An 18526-nucleotide genomic window follows, 5' to 3' on the forward strand; every position below is an offset into this window, starting at 1 on the left:
TTATTGTGCTGTGGATTTCATTTCATTCAGTTAAATGGATATAATTGCCATCATTTTCCATTTTTAAGGTTGCAGTGAATTCAGATGGAAACATTGATGAAAGGCTCTCAATCAATCACAGAAAAATACAGGCCACCTGCTTCATGTTCATGACACAAGGAAAACATGCAAAACTTCTTACAGCCAGTAATTATAAGCGAGGATCAAACCCAGGACTTAAGGACACATGTTGTTTTGTCTAAAATATAAAAAATAGTAAATAAATGAGTCTGAATTATAAAATGAGTTCAATCAAGAAAATACATTAAATGGATAGTACTGGTTAAAACAATCACAACACTTGCAAACTCACCTATGAAAAAATATTGAGATCCTCTGCTATATAATAATAGAGTTGCTTCTATTCAAAATATACCACAGTATAGTTTACATAATGCTGTGATGTCATACACATTATATACATTTACACCAGGGTACTTTGGCAAGAAGAGTAGTATTATTAGTAGTATTGAGTACTTTTCACACTATCACTACCAACACTATTATTATTTCTACTATAATAATACTTTTGTTTATTTTCATTTGTCTTCAGTAATTGCTTTATCCCGGTCAGGCCTGCAGTGGGGCCAGGAACACTGGGCATGAGGCAAGTGTTTAATAAGGTGTGTGATTCTCCTCAGCAAGTGACTGGTTTGTCAGTGGACATAGAGTAATAGAATATATCCAAATTGTGAAAGAAATGTCAAAAAGAAGCATTTAAGATAAAAAAAAGACACATGTACTATATAATTACTACTACAACTAAAAAGGACATGAGAAATCTCAAACACTTAATCACAATTTATTGTTCTGCAGAATACATAAAAGAACAATTACTGAAATAATTATAAACTGAATTAACATCAACATTTATTCATTTTGTTGACTGTTGAAGAGTTAGAGGTGTTTGCTTGTAGCAGCTTGGGATTTGAACTCAATGCAGTGTGATTTTATGTCAAAAGTCTTATCCACTGAGCTACCCTTATATGCTGAAATATAAAGTCCATAACTGGTACATATAATCCTATTTGTGAAGCTGTAGTTAACTATGATAAGCTGGTATTTCCAGCAGGGAGTTCAAAGTCCTCTTTTTGATTGACCAGCTTGTCTATGTTCCGACCTGCTTCATCAAAAAAGGTCTCGATTGCTCTAAAATTCTGGGCTGCTAAGATTTGTGCTACGATTGCATTAATGATGTCTGGTGACTGGCAGGGGCTGTGGACCACTCGGTGTCTGACTTTTCTCATCGGTTCCGTTATTAAGAACCCAGCCTTAAACGGAGGTCCCTGGACGGCGGTTCTTTCCTTTACATTGTGTCGTAAGTATGAGGCATAAAGCTGAAGCAGTTTAGCTAATCCTGTTCTGTAAGACAACCGGAGAGACTCAGCAGACCCTTTGGGGACTGACAACAAACGAACCCCATGGAGTCTAATGTGCAGGTGAATGGCTGCGCCATTGATCCACTGTTTAACTGCAGCTGTGTTCAGCTTGCGATCAACAGTCATGCTGTTATAGAGTTTGATAAGTGCAAGCTTCAGCTTCCGGTCGTACATGTCTGTTAGATCTGCCATCACATCATTGTCATTTACCGACCGAGGAATGAGCCTTAGATACTCACAAGTGTTGTCGGAGATCTCTGAAGAGTTACCAGGTCCAAAAACTCTCTGACATGGGTCCACAGGCTCTGTGTCCATCTGTCCAACCATGGCAGCAACAAGTGTATCCAAAAGTAACGATACAGCAAGAGCCACAACCCCAACACCACCATAAGGTAGCTTAGTGCTCTGGCTGAAAATGGAGAATAAGTTGTTGTCTACTACAGCAAGTTGTTCTTTTGAGAGGCGCTCTTGGATGGTGCCATATTGATAGTTGAGAGCAAAACTCGAGTTCAAGGAGAGGTAATTAGACATTGTCCTATCAAGGGTAATGTCAGGAATGATACCACCAGCCTGACCAGCCATGAAAATGCTATCAACGATTTCAGGAGATGCACTGCAAGCATTATTTCCCATGTTTAGGATGCTGAATACTGTTCCTCACCAATCTTAAGTTGTGTATCACCCATTTAAGGTACCCATGACAAGTTCTTTCATAGTCTTGACTTTAGAGCTTTTAAAACTGCCAGACGAACAAAGGTCCCACAGTAAATTATTAGCTTATCCAAAGACAAATATCAACCCCAAAGTTTCAAGTTAAATATTAACACTAAAAAAGGGCAGTTCAGTTGGCACACTAGTTCATGGCCACACCAGGCAGTCAGTACATTTTGCCACCCTTTACAATTCCCTACACAATCAGACCTATTTGTATTCATTCCACATTAGTGGGAACAGAAAAATTAATTAATTAATTAGCATATTCACAAAGGGGTGACAAGGTCAATCCATAAGAATGGCAAAAAAAAAAAAAACCTTTAAGATTTCAATTTAAGGTTTGTTATTGTACCATAAACCGCAGGAGCTTTAGTTCTGAAAACTACTCAGCTGTCAATTATCATTATTAACATTATTAACCCACTCTGTGCTTGTAGTTTTAAATATTATTGGTCCATCTTACATTGAGCTGGTTAAAAGATCTCCCAATAGATTTCAAATAGTGTTTTGGTCAGTTTAAGTTTCTAGCCTGGATTTGCCTCGCTTACATTTTCATCCAAAATGTAGTTGTTGATCCCTTCTTTATTTTACTTGTGTAGCATTTCCTGTGCCACTGGCTGCCACTTAACACTACAACATAAAATACTCTCCATTTGCTTGGCAGTTGGCAAGATCCTTACTTTTTCACAACACAGCATTTATATTTAAAATGCATTTCTAAATATTTTTGCATAGTTTACAGTTTTTTTTGTTTTTAAAATGGGCTAGCAGATAATGCTTTTTTTTGGACGACTCTTCCCTGCACCTTGTGTTTAAACATTCAACATGGCACAGTAAAATCTTTGCTCTTTTTTGCATTCTCCAAATTTGCATATACTTCATTTCCCTGAATACGCCACCATTTCAAAAATATCCTCGCTGGTTTAGGAGGGACACAGGATAGCACATGCTCCCTTTAACATTGCTGTTACAAAATTAAATGCTTAGACTTGTGTTTACAGAACTTTACCTATTACTGTTACTCACTTACATGGTTTTCTTTTGTAAACTAATTTAATAGCTCTGCCTTGAAGAGTTTTAAGTTGTATAGTACTTAGTCAGGATTAACTCAGAGGGAACTGGGCAGATCTCGGTTCAGCCTCATAGCCAAAAGTTATGTAGGGTTCAGGTGTTTTAGCCACACTTATTGCTGCTTTTATCATATGGAGTGACTTAGGCTTCCAGCCATTAAAGAAAGCATTGAATTAGTAAATTAAGGGTAGCAGGGAACATGCAAATGGTCGATGTGTCCACCTTTTAAGAACATTTTTAAGGAAAATGTATACAGGGTAGTGGTCCATCAGATTGTTTATAACAGACGTTGAATGAAGCAATCAGACAAATCATGGCTGATGTAATGTGAAGGCTTGGGCCTGTTTGCTGCCTAATAGCCAAGACAGCTTGCAATTACTGAAGTAGTGTAGCAGCCCAAACCTAAAGCTTTATAAAAGATAAATAATGTTACAAATCAGAGATTTAAAAACACCACCACCATAGTTTAGAATTAAAATCTGTGTTTTGTTTAGTCCAGTCTGGGCTTTGTTTTTGCGGTGACATTGCTTAAAACTTCTACTTACTAGTGTGAAAGTCTAATCCTGAGCTATAGAAGTAGAAGACAGTAGTTCTTTGGATAATTAGTTTAGAAAGAATGTGTTAATCTATTATATTATAATGACAAATAAAAATCTGAACAAATTTTATAAACTATTACTACAGACATTTTGATTCACAACGCATTAAATAACAGGACTCAACGACTGTTTAGACTCAACATATGATGGTTTATTACAAAACATTGACTGGGCTGGCAAACAGGTGTAACGTTACAAAAAATAGATATAAAATTATTTTTACAAACCAGCACAGACCAAAAACAATGATCCTCAAACATCTCAAAAACAGAGGACGTCACTTTTGCATATAAAGGTACAAAACTAGGGTTTTGCTGGTCATCATCATAACTTTCCTGTTTGTTTTGACCAGTTCTGAAATGATGAAAATGAAAGAAAGACCAGTACCACCAATTCATGAAAACAAGTTTTAACAGAGGTTCAGGTGCTACACAACTAGTCTGAAAGAACGAATAATTTTTCCATCCACAATGTACAGTGAGCATTAATAGCTTAATAAACATAAGACTGGGACTGATTAAATCCACTGCAAATTTGACAGAAAGCCATTGGTTTGGTTAGACTGCACCAGGAGACACATACTGCACTTAGAATGCCATGCGAGCATTAATTGTGCGCTCACTATACAGTACATGCAGCATGCAATTATCTGAAGGTCTTAAAATTAGCCCGCGTTTGAAACATTAACCACATTAACCACTGTTAACCATGGAATGCATTACAGATTCAAACAGCACCAATAATAATAGCAAGATGCATTTATGCACTAGAACAGAGGCTCCAAAGTACCCATGTAGTTTTAATCTGAAGTTCTTAAACTCAATGTGTTGATCTCCAGTTGAAGTTCTTTAACTTTAGTTAAACTTCTGATAAAAGTAATTTACTGTAGTACCATTAAAAATGTAATCTTTTAGCAAAGAAACCAGGTTCAGTTCCGTAAGGAGACCTCAGTCATCCAGACAAACAGCAATATCTAGTTTTAGGCTACTGGACTATTTGTGCAATTTTTTTTGTTATGACTGAGACCTTTAGGCATCTTCATGTGCACTGCTCCTACTATCCGCATCTTACACCATTTAAAAATCCAGTTAGGAAGAGCGAGATATACATTGTGCATAAAGATTTGCACAGAAGCTCATATTCATGAAAAATGTAAACATTCTCCCTATACAAAAACAATGTTAAAAAAAACATTATATTCTCATGCATACATTAAGCACATCAATGTCCTTTAAAAGCAGGTAAATCTTTGTTAGGATGTCTTAAATAAGGTGTAATAAAAATGCACGGTGAGCCATTGATGATTTCATATCCTATGTAAAAGCTCTGTGTGCAATCCTTTAAAGAGACCTTAAAGAAACAGAACATTTAAAACACTAGGGGAAAAAAAGAAGATTTGAGATCACTTTTGGAAGTGTAACAGGAGCAAGTGATCCATTCAAGCTGACTGGTGAAAATGCTCTGCAGTTTTCCAGTAAGCATAGCATTCAAAAAGATTTGTTCACAATTTAAACAAATAACAATAATATCTACAATAATAATAATAATATCCTACAAGTGGTTAAATGGGTCACTATATCCACGTGTCAACTTTGAGGCACCACAATATCCAGCAGAACAAACTAAAAAAAAAAAAAACCTGAGCCCTTTTCCTGAACACCACCTTTGCAAACAATGTGAAAGTCCTACAGTCAAAGGCTTCGACAAAACGCAACCAAAATGTGGCCTGACTGTGTGAAATGCAGTGCATCATGTGAAATAAACATTAAACTAAACACAGCTGCAGTCAAACTGTGGGGTGGGGCCACCTGTGGGGGTGTGGGGGAATTGCTGGGGGAAAAGGAGTGAAATGGATTTTAGTTAAGCTTTTCCTAAAAATAACTTCAAACTGCTAAAAGGTTTTTACAGCTGAAGCCAAGTTTCACACTCTTGTAAACGCTGTGGGTAACAAGAGTCGTGGGATTTCAATGATTTCTGCAGCCTTTCTTTTTACATTACTGGGGATTCTATAACGTCTTTCAACTTTGTGACACAGACTGCTAATTGCTATGCTAAAACAAGGTTCTGTCTGCTTAACAGGTGCAGTCACACTAGCTCTTTATCCTGGTCAAAGTCACGGTGAATCTGGTAACCCTGGAATTACTGGGCACAATGAGGTACCACAATAGATGTAATCCATGAAGGGACATTAGCCAACCACCTATAAGACAGTGCCATTTGTGTCTGTATTGGATGATAACACCACCCAGACCAACCATGAATTTCAGCAGTAATGCGTTAGCGTAATTCACTGCTGTGCAACCTGAACACCCTATTAAATGAATTTATATTGGTGTTATATGGATCATTTTTGACCAAGCAGAACTCATAATATGTATGTACATCTTTTGGAAAATGTTTCATTTCATTGCTATCACAGCTCCATACAGGTCAGGGTCGCGAAAGGCCCAGTTCCACCACAAGGCACAATGCAGGATACCCTGGACAGGGCATCAATCCGTCCGTAGACATAGTAAGTCTGTTTAGTCGTCTGGCTGGCCGATAGTGCTGCTGAAATTCAAACCAGGGTCTCAGAACTGGTTGGCTAGCTTAATAGACCGCTGTGCCACCCAAAAACGTTTAGACAAAGAATCATGTTCCAATGATCACATCACATGTAAAAGAACAGGTGCAAAAGTCATGAATCATAAAATCCCAACACTGCTATGAGCATATGTAAACTTTGGAATTCAGCAGTAAATAACAGACAGTTGTAATAATCTCTATATAAATCATGAAATATAATATGTAAAATAAGCTAAATATGCGGATACGTGACACTTTAAGAATGAACAAGAGCTGCTGAATAAACAAAAATATTGATATGTTTGTTTAGGTTGAAAAACATAATTGATTGTGTGTGTACATTTGTTTAGCCCTCACTGAATCATAATTCTCTTACACACCTAGCCATGAGAATTCAAGCTACCATTTACAAATAAACTTTCTGTCCAAAAATACATTTTTCATAAAAATGTCAAGTCTTTGCCATTTTATGGTTTCGAAGAACAACTGGTTACCACAAGTTCTTCTTCACCGCTGGAATTCCAACACGCATTAAAAAATTATAAATAATCCCTGTAAAAATCTAGCTTACTTCACTTTCAAACAAATTTACAAAACACCAACTTGCACTCCAATCCACTCTGCATATTCTGTGAACATTTAGCAGGAGTGCTAAAAGAATAGTAGAGATCACCTGCTACATCATTAGCCCAGTCACTTCCCTTTAAGTTTCCCTTTCCTCGGACTCATCTTTGATGCTTCCTTTGAGTCAGCACTGTGATCTTTGCTTTTAGGTGCCGCTGCTGATGACATCCTGGAAGAGCAGGCACTTTCTGATGCTTCCTTGCTCTCTGTGTGTGATTCATTCCCTCCTTCGCCTTCTGTATGCGAATCCAGACTCACACTTTTGTTTTTCTCCATGTCCTCATCATCAGAGCAAGGCTGCCAGTCCTCTAGCTCTTCACTCTCTGAGCCCTGCACAGCAATCTGGGGAACCAGAGGAACCCTCCTCACAACACACTCCTCCATGGACTGAGAGTCTGGCACCATCCACTCTGCTTTGTGTTTGGGCCGGACATCAGCTGGTTTGGCTGAAGTCTGTCCGGCTCTTTCATCTGGCTCATCAAAACTCACTTCCTGTACAGCCTCCTGCTTTTTGAAGGAGTCGCGTCGCTCGGACAGATTGAGCTTTCGCATGACGACAATCTGGCCAGCTGAGAATCCGCCGAGTCTGCTGTGATCCGGGACGTACTGAAGCTCTGGCTGTCCATCCAAGCTACCGTCTTCACAATAAGGAACCTCTAAAGTGTGCCGCCGTGGACCATGAGTCTTCTTCTCTCCGTGAAAGATGCCAGAGAGCTTTTCAGCAGACTGTACTCTTTTCAGTAATGGTGAGACTGGGATCTCTGTGCTGCGGGGTCGAACCCCATGCCGGACAATAGTGGGAGGGGAGAGTGTTTTTCCATGGAAAGAGTGGATTGTTTTGGTGATGCTGGATAAAGGGGAAGATGAGTGCTGTGGAGACAGGGCCTGGGAGGAGGAGGTACAGGCAAGCGGTGAGGGAGGAATATTGCTGGTGGATTTGCGTCGACCAACTTTAGTGTAGCGCTGGGCATTCAATTTGGACCCAAGGCCGTGCAAAGAGCTGGGCCGCATTTGGACAGCTTGTGAATTTGGCGAGTTGGAGCATGAGGAACCACTCTGAGAAAAGTTTGCATCTAAAAACAAATGACACATACAAATAAAAATCAGCCTGCAAAAATACAGACAGACAGTGATTTTACAATTACTTAATCATCATCTTTCTTTTGGCTGCTCCTGTATTTTGGGTTCACCACAGCAGGCCGGCATAGCTGATTTGTCACTGTTTTACATTAGATGCCCTTCCAGTCGCAACCTTCCTAATTTTTTTCAGGCCTGGGACCAGCACTGAGCGTGCACTAATAAAAGTACCTCCCAAAAGCCAGGCAGGCTGGCCACCCAGCCGATAGCACCTCTGAGATTCGAACCCCAGATCACAGCGGTATTGTGCTAGTATATTTAACTGCGGGGCCACCTGAGCTTCCCATAAAAGACTTATTCATAGTATTTGGTCTGAAATAGATTCCTTGATAAACACTTTCATACTAATATCACAAAAGTCTATTAAATTATTTCAGAATTATATACTGTTAAGGTTAAGTGATTATTCTGAAAGGCCGCATGAACATCCCTCTTCAGGTTATGCCTCTCCTATCATTTAAGGTCACATTCTTTAAAACTATTCTGTAGTTTATCAACTTTTATATTATATAATTTTTATTTTTTTAGTACATAATGATAGTCCATCCCATAAAGCATAATAACAGTTTGCATTAACATCTTGTAAACTTTCTTATTAAAACTTTTAATCCATCGTTTCTAAATTATTGCAAGTTGGGGAAGGTAGAGGGGAGGGGTAAGCTGGTTGTGAGCATGAGCTTGAGTGCTTGCTGAGCTTTTCTAAATACCACCCTTCTATCCAATTCAACTAGTAATTATATGATTGTAAATAAAGGTTCAAAGAAATTAAATAAATGTTTAATAGAAATTACAGCATTCAGAGAATGACAGCATTAATGAAGCTGGAAAAAGTTAACCCTATATGTTATGGATTATACCTGCAGCGTGGTCTGGAATTGGGCTGCGGCATGGTGTGGAGGGTCCGGGGGACAGGCTGTGCGTGGGAGAGCCAGGTAGACTTTCACTTGAGGAAACTGAGTGATGGAGACCGGAAGAGAAGCTGCGGCTGCTGTGCATTACAGTGCTCTGCTTGGACAGCTTCTTTAAGACGCTTCGCCGTCTGAGGAAAGAACACAAAAGTTTTTGATCGTACGAGCTGAATGGCTTTTGTCCATTTAATATGAAATGTATGAATTGTATTTAGTGAGGATTCAAGAAAATTACTGACCGGTCCTGGTTGTCCTTCCTTTTGCTTTTCTTGCTTCGCCGGGCCATTTTACCCTTGTAGCTTGTTTTCCGTGCAGGCCCGACTTTTATTGTTGTGTCCTCCAGTGCAGTTGTTTGCAAGGCCACCTTGTTACCACTCTGTAAAACAATAGATTGTTTGTTAGTGCTGCTTAATTTTACTTCAAAGAATGTGCTACCGGCAGCACCCATTAGAGAAGCAGTCTTTGTAGGAGAATCAATCCAGCTATTGTGGATTGTTTGTATGTCCTACCTTAAGGAGAAGCTCCATCATTTCAGTGTGTACTAATCCCTGCACCGACTCTCCATTGACATGGGTGATCAGATCTCCTGCTCTAAGACCAGCTTCATGGGCTGGACTGCCTTCCTCTACACTCTATACAAAAACAGAATCGCATTACACTAGTAAACCTCACTAGTTTTAGTTCATGCTATTCAATACATAAAACCTTCTGTATCTTTTAAAAAGAAAAAAAAACATATTTAGACCATGATATATAAGAATTGCACTAAGCAAGTATTTGCTTGGATCCCCAGAAGTGTTATCAGCTGGTTGGGTGTCTATGTATAGATATGACTGGCAATATATTTTGGGGAGGTCTGTAAAGAATAGTCAGTTGCTACTCGTTTTACTTTATAATAACATCATTTATTTGTGTAATTTTATTAATGAAGAATCCAGTGACTTTTAAAGCCTGTAAAGGAAAATTAGAGTTCCTGTAGTCTGCTTACCGAGACCATGTGGTGGATGGTGTAGACGTCGCTGTTGCCCATGTAGACACGAATGGTCTGCAGAGTAAAGCCGTACTTCTTGCCAGAACTGTGGATGAATATGGGAGGTCGGAGGCTGGTGAGGCTCAGGGAGAGGTCTCGGTTTGGGGAGGAATCCCGGGATGAAGGGTTGGAGGAGACGGAGTGTGGGGATATCGGGCTGGCCTGAAGTCCTCCACTCATGTCATCTGTATTAAAAATAAATAAATCTACTTATTAAGCGAAGTTGTAAAACTAAAGAGGAAAAAGAAATAGTCCACTAAAGGAAATACAGTAAAACCTTAGTGCATAGTTTGTATTGCTGATTGAAGCATATCATGAGGGTACAAAACATACAATATCAAAGGGGAATGGTTGTTTGGCTATTTTTAATAGTGTAAAATGCTGACGCTACATACAGTGTATCACAGAAGTGAGTACACCCCTCACATTTCTGCAGATATTTAAGTATATCTTTTCATGGGACAACACTGACAAAATGACACTTTGACACAATGAAAAGTAGTCTGTGTGCAGCTTATATAACAGTGTAAATTTATTCTTCCCTCAAAATAACTCAATATACAGCCATTAATGTCTAAACCACTGGTAACAAAAGTGAGTACACCCCTTATTGAAAGTTCCTGAAGTGTCAATATTTTGTGTGGCCACCATTATTTCCCAGAACTGCCTTAACTCTCCTGGGCATGGAGTTTACCAGAGCTTCACAGGTTGCCACTGGAATGCTTTTCCACTCCTCCATGACGACATCACGGAGCTGGCGGATATTCGAGACTTTGCGCTCCTCCACCTTCCGCTTGAGGATGCCCCAAAGATGTTCTATTGGGTTTAGGTCTGGAGACATGCTTGGCCAGTCCATCACCTTTACCCTCAGCCTCTTCAATAAAGCAGTGGTCGTCTTAGAGGTGTGTTTGGGGTCATTATCATGCTGGAACACTGCCCTGCGACCCAGTTTCCGGAGGGAGGGGATCATGCTCTGCTTCAGTATTTCACAGTACATATTGGAGTTCATGTGTCCCTCAATGAAATGTAACTCCCCAACACCTGCTGCACTCATGCAGCCCCAGACCATGGCATTCCCACCACCATGCTTGACTGTAGGCATGACACACTTATCTTTGTACTCCTCACCTGATTGCCGCCACACATGCTTGAGACCATCTGAACCAAACAAATTAATCTTGGTCTCATCAGACCATAGGACATGGTTCCAGTAATCCATGTCCTTTGTTGACATGTCTTCAGCAAACTGTTTGCGGGCTTTCTTGTGTAGAGACTTCAGAAAAGGCTTCCTTCTGGGGTGACAGCCATGCAGACCAATTTGATGTAGTGTGCGGCGTATGGTCTGAGCACTGACAGGCTGACCCCCCACCTTTTCAATCTCTGCAGCAATGCTGACAGCACTCCTGCGCCTATCTTTCAAAGACAGCAGTTGGATGTGACGCTGAGCATGTGCACTCAGCTTCTTTGGACAACCAACGCGAGGTCTGTTCTGAGTGGATCCTGCTCTTTTAAAACGCTGGATGATCTTGGCCACTGTGCTGCAGCTCAGTTTCAGGGTGTTGGCAATCTTCTTGTAGTCTTGGCCATCTTCATGTAGCGCAACAATTCGTCTTTTAAGATCCTCAGAGAGTTATTTGCAATGAGGTGCCATGTTGGAACTTTCAGTGACCAGTATGAGAGAGTGTGAGAGCTGTACTACTAAATTGAACACACCTGCTCCCTATGCACACCTGAGACCTAGTAACACTAACAAATCACATGACATTTTGGAGGGAAAATGACAAGCAGTGCTCAATTTGGACATTTAGGGGTGTAATCTCTTAGGGGTGTACTCACTTTTGTTGCCGGTGGTTTAGACATTAATGGCTGTATATTGAGTTATTTTGAGGGAAGAATAAATTTACACTGTTATATAAGCTGCACACAGACTACTTTTCATTGTGTCAAAGTGTCATTTTGTCAGTGTTGTCCCATGAAAAGATATACTTAAATATCTGCAGAAATGTGAGGGGTGTACTCACTTTTGTGATACACTGTACTAATGCAGGAGTGGTGAAAATGTGCTATTTACCAGATAATATGCAACCGAAAGCAAGAGAAATCTGGACCAATGGCATCAGTGTGTCCGTAGAAGCCCAGATTACCTTTTCACTGATAAATCAACAGGGCAGTAGCCTAGTGGTTAAGGTACTGGACTAGTAGCCGAAAGGTCGCTGGTTCAAGCCTCATCACTGCCAGGTTGCCACTGTAGGGCACTTTAGCAAGGCCCTTTATTGTCCACTGCTTAGTAAGTATACTGTATATCACAGTACTGTAAGTCGCTTTGGATAAAAGCGTCTGCTAAATGCCGAAAATTTAAATAAATCAGACCTCATATTTCATGCCACAAAAAATCTTTGGAGTTGAATTTCAACAGAGAAGGTTTATCCAAGAACCCTCTACACAGCTATATCCATATAATGTCTTGGTTTGCTTCTCAGATCATTTATTTGATGAGATTGCTTAAATCGAACAACATAAGAAACATTAATGTCATGCCTTTATCATGGTGTGAGTCACATGTTGAGTCACTGCTGTCATATGCACAAGACTTGAGTCTGAAACATGAACAATTTCTCACCAGGAGTAATGATGAGGGACAGCGTAGATATGGAGGCGGATTTCGGCACTTTGCCCCCTGGAGAGAGATGCTGTCTGTCAGGGGTCTCGAGCTGGTTGCCAAAGCACCGGGGACTGGCGTGTTCCCTTGGAGATGAGTGCTTTGTTCCTGTGCTGTTGCTACGCAGCCTGATTCGCCGTAAGTTCGACACAACCACCTCAGCTGCAAAGTGAACGAGAATAAAAATTCCTTTTAATTTCCAGCTAGCATAGTGAGCCTTATGTCTGGGAGGTCTGTACACAAACTGTGCTTATAAAAGGTGTATAAGAGATACAGTAACAACTGATTTGTTGATACAAAAAGAAAGGAAAGGGCACACACTCTTTAATTTAAAAACTTTGTCTATTTCTGTTTAATGTAAAATCACACTTTTGGCCTAGAACTCTCACCTTCATCATCTGTGGAGAGGGCGAAGCGTGGCATGGCCTCAAGGCTGTGTGTACTGCTTGCCACCAGAGGGCTGACACATCTGTCTGACTGTGAAGAGCTGGATGAGGCTCGTGGCCGTAGACTGTAACACAAACAATTAGATATTTTAGAGTTTGTGAGGATAATAAACAAAAGAAAAAAATGCTAATGGGATTTCTGTCTGGGCACAGTTTGGGGAAAAATGCTTACAACTGTGCTTAAGATGCATTCCTTGGCAAGAGGACAACCATTAAAACTGTTTGAGTGGGATGGCTAAATAATAAAATAAACCACTAATTTTACACTACTGTTATAAACATTACTTTGCTCTTCAGCTCCAAAAGGGTATGTTAAAATTGATTGAAAGTCCAGCATTAATTAAAATAATAATAATAATAATAATAATAATAATAATAATAATAAGACAGTAAAAACTGACCCTGGTCTCTGTCCTGAAAGTCTCCTGTTGTCCTGAGCTCCTGTGCTGCTTTGTCGGTGCATTTCGCCAGGTGAGTGGCGCTCCCTGCTCTCTGCATGATCCTCATGCTCTTCACTGTGACTTCGGTCAGAAGAAAAACTTAGATTGGAAGGTGTGGCTAGATATTCGGTGCTGCTATACACCTAAAATATGAAAAATAATATATATAAAAGTTTTAGTGTGCGTTTTGAAGATCTAGTATTGTTACACATAGTTGTATTATTGCAGCATGAAACAATTCCAACCTTGCTAAAACGATTGGACCATGAGGAAAACCGGCGAATTTCAAGGGAAGACTCATCATCATTGGTTTCGTCATCTTCGTCAGATGCTAAATGATGGTATCGATCAGATCGAGCTGGATTTATGAAAAAAATACAATCAAGAGTATTACAGAAGTACAGATAACGTGGCAAAATTTTTTAAATTATTTTATAGATAGATAGATAAATAGATAGATAGACATGCTTTTCTAAGGTTTCAGAAAACCAACGTGTCACTCACTATCAAAATAACTAGTGTCATCCTCTCCTTCGATCTGAGGAATAAATTCAGCTTTTTGCCGAAGCAGCCCGTTCCAATCCAGACCAGTAAAAAACGTGTGCTGTTTGACCTCTGTTGCTCCTCCTGCACATTAAAAGAAACAGACATGTAATCTTGTAATTGCATTTAAGGAGCACTTATCAACATTTAATTGATTTTATTACTACAAGTAACATGGAAATATCTGCAGAATATAGTGAAGCAACTGTCCTCCTGAGAAAACAGAGAATGTAAAAATACAGTTCTCTGCTGGACAGCCGTGTTAAACTGGTGTCATGCATGTTAAACATGACCCAAGGGCATTCTTTAAATGCAAACACTTCAGTGCTTGATGGCAAAGTAAATTCAAAGTAATTCCAATGCAGTTTACCTTAAACAGTAAATTCTACCCAACACTCATTTATTAGGAACAGACATGCGAAAATCAAAGAGTGTAAAGGTGGTAGAGAAGCATGATTCCTGAGCTTGGTCCCAGCTTCCAGTGTTTTGCATGTTCTTCCTATGTCTGGTGGTTTCTTCTATATTTATTATATTTGAAATGGGTGTAGCAATAAAGTGCTTACATGCATTTGGCCATTAAGTGTACCAGTGCAATAAAGTCCATGATCAAATATTAGTACCGATTTAAAATCACTAAGATTACCTGTTCCAAGCCTTTCAAGTGGGCACTGTCTTAATAAACGTGTTATTAAATCCTGGGCATCAAATGGCAATGCATCATCCCCTTCTGGCCAAATAATCTCATCTGTAAAAAAGTACATTCAGTTAATTTAGTATTTAGTAAACCAAAATAATAAGGATTTAAAATGCTGATACGTTTTTATCCCAGTAAACAAACCAGCAAGATTTCATATTTTCATCTGGACTTACCACTGACCACCTGACCAAACAGCTCCTCTGGTGTGTCTCCAAAGAAAGGAACACAGCCCACCAGAAACTCATAAAGAATAATTCCCATGGCCCACCAGTCAACAGGCTTGCCATAACCCTGTCGTAGAATGACTTCTGGTGCAATGTACTCAGGTGTGCCACAAACCTAGAGTGGGATTCAGTATATATAAGAAGAACTGGCAAGCATATTAATCCTTAAATCTTAGAGAACCTTAAGTTAAAACATGGTAGCATCCTAATTCCAACACAGTCCATTAATTATGGTTAATGTCAGTTCTTTCAGCTCTAATTAAAGCATTACTGATAAGGTTCCTAATTCAATGTAATAGAATGAACTGGCTAAACTAACAACTGAAAAAAAGCAACAAAATATAGTAGAACAAAATGCTAAAAACAAGACAGGCTAATAAAGATACCACAAATTTAACACAACACTGTTTTGTTTCTAAATATTGTATACAATCAGGCACAAGCCCACTAACCTGTTTGTCAACGAACTCTCTGGTGTCTTTCTCAATATGGCCTTCATATAGGTTGGTTGTCATGTTCATCAGGCCGACTTTGGACAAGCCAAAATCTGTCAGCTTAATGTGGCCCATTGAAGTTATCAACAGGCTGTAATAGTTTTAAAATACTTTAATATAGAAACCTTTTATTGTGTAACTGAATACATACAGGAGTATTTAATGTACATGTGTGATTATTACATACTTGTCAGGTTTAAGATCTCTGTGTACTATGCCATAGCTGTGAAGATATTCCAAGGCCAGAACAGTCTCAGCAAAATATAATCGGGTCATATCAACTGGCAGTGGTCCCATGTTCTTGAGCAGATTTGCACAATCACCACCTGTTAATATTACAAAACTGAGTTAGTTTTGTTCAGATTAAAAAAAGTGGCTTTTACATTTATAACAAAAAGCATTTTTAATTTGCATTTATTTTAGGATGCAGTCAATTAAACTAAATACAATCTTTATTAATTAATACCAACTGTACCCATTATATCCCTCAGGATTAAAAGAAAAATGACATAACTGGTGGATACCAAACATCAACTGCTGTGATTTTAATTATTTCAGAATAAAACCAGCTGTTTAAGGATTCCACTACTAGTATCGGACTTTGGGATAAAGTTGTGGAAAGGCACAGACTCTCTCTCCATAGCGCTCTGTACCATTCAAAGCATTATTAACCAAACCATGATTCCATACATTTTTCCTCTACACTGAATGATTCCAGATTTGTTCTTCTATTTGATCTGGAAATAGACATCCCATTAATTAAAATTTTTTTTTTTTTTAAACATATGCCTCATGAAGTCACATGGTTCGGCAATTCATGAAGAACAGCTGTGTGCCATATCTGTGATTTGTTTATTAGCTATGAAGTAAAAAAATGTGAGTAAGAATTCTTAGTGTGGTGATTTCATTGTAGGTGTGCATATGCAAACAGACTGATGTCTGTATATAAAAAGGATTTTTTTTCTGACAACAGCTTGATTTTAAATAGCTTATCTATCATAAATGTTCAAATTTTTACATAAACTGTAGTTTGTGCCTACGTCATACCTTCCACATACTCCATCACCATGCAGAGATGTCTACGCGTCTCAAATGAGCAGAACATGCTGACGACAAATGGGTTCTCTGCAAACGTCAGGATGTCCCGCTCAACAAACACCTGCTGTATCTGGTTTCTCATGATCAGGTTCTGCCGGTTGATTTTTTTCATTGCAAACCGTTGACGGGTTTCTTTGTGCCTAACCAGGTGAACAGCCCTGAAAGAATCACACAAAAACAATGCAGAAGCTTCAATTTAAAAAATAAAAAAGTTACTTTATGCACTAAACAGACATGTCTGATTTTGGAAACAGACATGTGTATTTGGGAAATGTCTGAAACTATGACTCAGACAGACTTCAGAAGCATGTAAACAGTAAGCTGTGGTTTAAATCTTTTACAGGTTTTAATTAATCTGATTCCTGCAGTCATGTTCCAACACGTCAATAAAACTATCTACAAATAAGTGGAAGCTGCAGCAAGAGTAGAAATGTGCATTCCATAATCATGTCCATAGTTTTGGACATTACATACAGATGTACATACCCATAAGCTCCATTGCTGATCAGTTTTATGGTTTCAAAGTCACTCTCCAGTGGTTTTCTTCGTGGTGCAGTATGCACAGACTTGATCTGCTTGACAAAAAGCACCAAAAGGAAAAGTTTATTTTGCCCAGTTCGACTAAGGCTAGTATTAAAGTGAGCCAGGAAAACTTAAGACTAAACATTACACACCTCTGAGTCCTCATTATCTGCATTAAGGGTGGGCCCGGAATCATAGTGTTCCTCTAACTGATTCACCTCTGTAAAAAAAAAAGAAAAAAACAATATATCATTTAAAACAGCATGTTGTCAAGTGTGTTCAAACATTATGTTTATTTCATCAAACATGTTGTACCATCTAAGGGGTCTCGATTTAGACCCAGCTGACTAATAATGTATTGAGGAATGTCCGTTTTGATGCCTTGGCCAACTTTAGCATGACCCTCTGCTGCCTCCAGCAGATGATAAAAGCCTTCAGGGTCAAACTCCTGTTAATTAAAGACATTAAGATTAGTCAGACAGTGCTACCAGTATCCAAGCCTAAAATGATTAGCTTTTTTTTTTTTGTAAATGCATCCGCTTTAAATGTTGTGGGGTCTTACCAGACATTCTAACAGCCTTGCAGGACGTGCAATGATGATTAGAATCTTTTTCACCACCTGAGTAATGACTGTAACCTCCTCACTCTCAGAACGATCCAGTGCCTAACAGCACAAAAGCCATTTATATTATATACACAACAAAAACAAGTCAGTTGTATAAGAGTTTTTGGTGGTGTGTTGTGTTGTGTGGGTGAACATGAGTGATGCTAAGCACACGCCTTTATGATTTGGATACCACTTCATTGGAATAATGAACTGATTTAATATTAGTGCACGTGGCAAATGACTCAAAACTAATCTGTTGATGCATGCTCAATAATCCAGGTACACAAATCCACATTAATTATTTGACTCCCTTGAATTTACATTAAAATTAACATTTTTTATACTCTCCTATTTGCTGGCACTAATGTTAAGATGTTAAAGATTTGTGGTTTAAACTTGGCTTATTACCTGGACATTGGGCATCATGGAAACATCTGGCATTAAAGGACTGTGACTAGTTACACCTTAGTAATATATGCATGACTACAACTTTCTAAGAATTCAGTTAAAATGTGTGACGTCAATGTGTGCATGTTAATTATGCTTTTGCATGCATCATTGTGGTTCTACTGCTTTGATAGACTTCATTTAAATATTTTAAATATTTAGATTTCCCTAAGTGGCTAAAAAATCCAAAGTCAACAGTGTGTGAATATTAAAAGAAGAAATACGCAATTAAACTAAATTTAACAATACATTTTAAATATAATATAAAAAAAAAAAATTTTTT

General features: G+C 38.8%; 1 protein-coding gene across 5 annotated transcripts in view; it reads right to left on the reverse strand.

Annotated features, from left to right (window-relative positions):
- Positions 1-3931: 3931 nt before the first annotated feature.
- Positions 3932-18526, reverse strand: part of mast3b (microtubule associated serine/threonine kinase 3b) — a 29127-nt gene continuing 14532 nt past the window's right edge. For 4 of the 5 annotated variants that reach the window (XM_063013499.1, XM_063013496.1, XM_063013501.1 and 1 more), the window contains 19 exons: positions 17752-17853; positions 17505-17637; positions 17342-17409; positions 17154-17242; positions 16617-16825; positions 15757-15895; positions 15528-15660; positions 15025-15190; positions 14798-14899; positions 14116-14238; positions 13857-13969; positions 13573-13754; positions 13115-13236; positions 12687-12887; positions 10025-10251; positions 9546-9668; positions 9276-9412; positions 8986-9167; positions 3932-8064 (listed from right to left, as the gene is read on the reverse strand). In XM_063013499.1, the coding sequence (XP_062869569.1) occupies positions 7061-8064; positions 8986-9167; positions 9276-9412; positions 9546-9668; positions 10025-10251; positions 12687-12887; positions 13115-13236; positions 13573-13754; positions 13857-13969; positions 14116-14238; positions 14798-14899; positions 15025-15190; positions 15528-15660; positions 15757-15895; positions 16617-16825; positions 17154-17242; positions 17342-17409; positions 17505-17637; positions 17752-17853 (3555 nt within the window). In that variant the 3' untranslated portion in view covers positions 3932-7060. The remainder of the gene's footprint in view (positions 8065-8985; positions 9168-9275; positions 9413-9545; positions 9669-10024; positions 10252-12686; positions 12888-13114; positions 13237-13572; positions 13755-13856; positions 13970-14115; positions 14239-14797; positions 14900-15024; positions 15191-15527; positions 15661-15756; positions 15896-16616; positions 16826-17153; positions 17243-17341; positions 17410-17504; positions 17638-17751; positions 17854-18526) is intronic. The other variant, XM_063013497.1, reaches the window with a different exon arrangement.

This window comes from Trichomycterus rosablanca, chromosome 17, assembly GCF_030014385.1.
Source record: "Trichomycterus rosablanca isolate fTriRos1 chromosome 17, fTriRos1.hap1, whole genome shotgun sequence".
Classification (NCBI taxonomy): domain Eukaryota; kingdom Metazoa; phylum Chordata; class Actinopteri; order Siluriformes; family Trichomycteridae; genus Trichomycterus; species Trichomycterus rosablanca.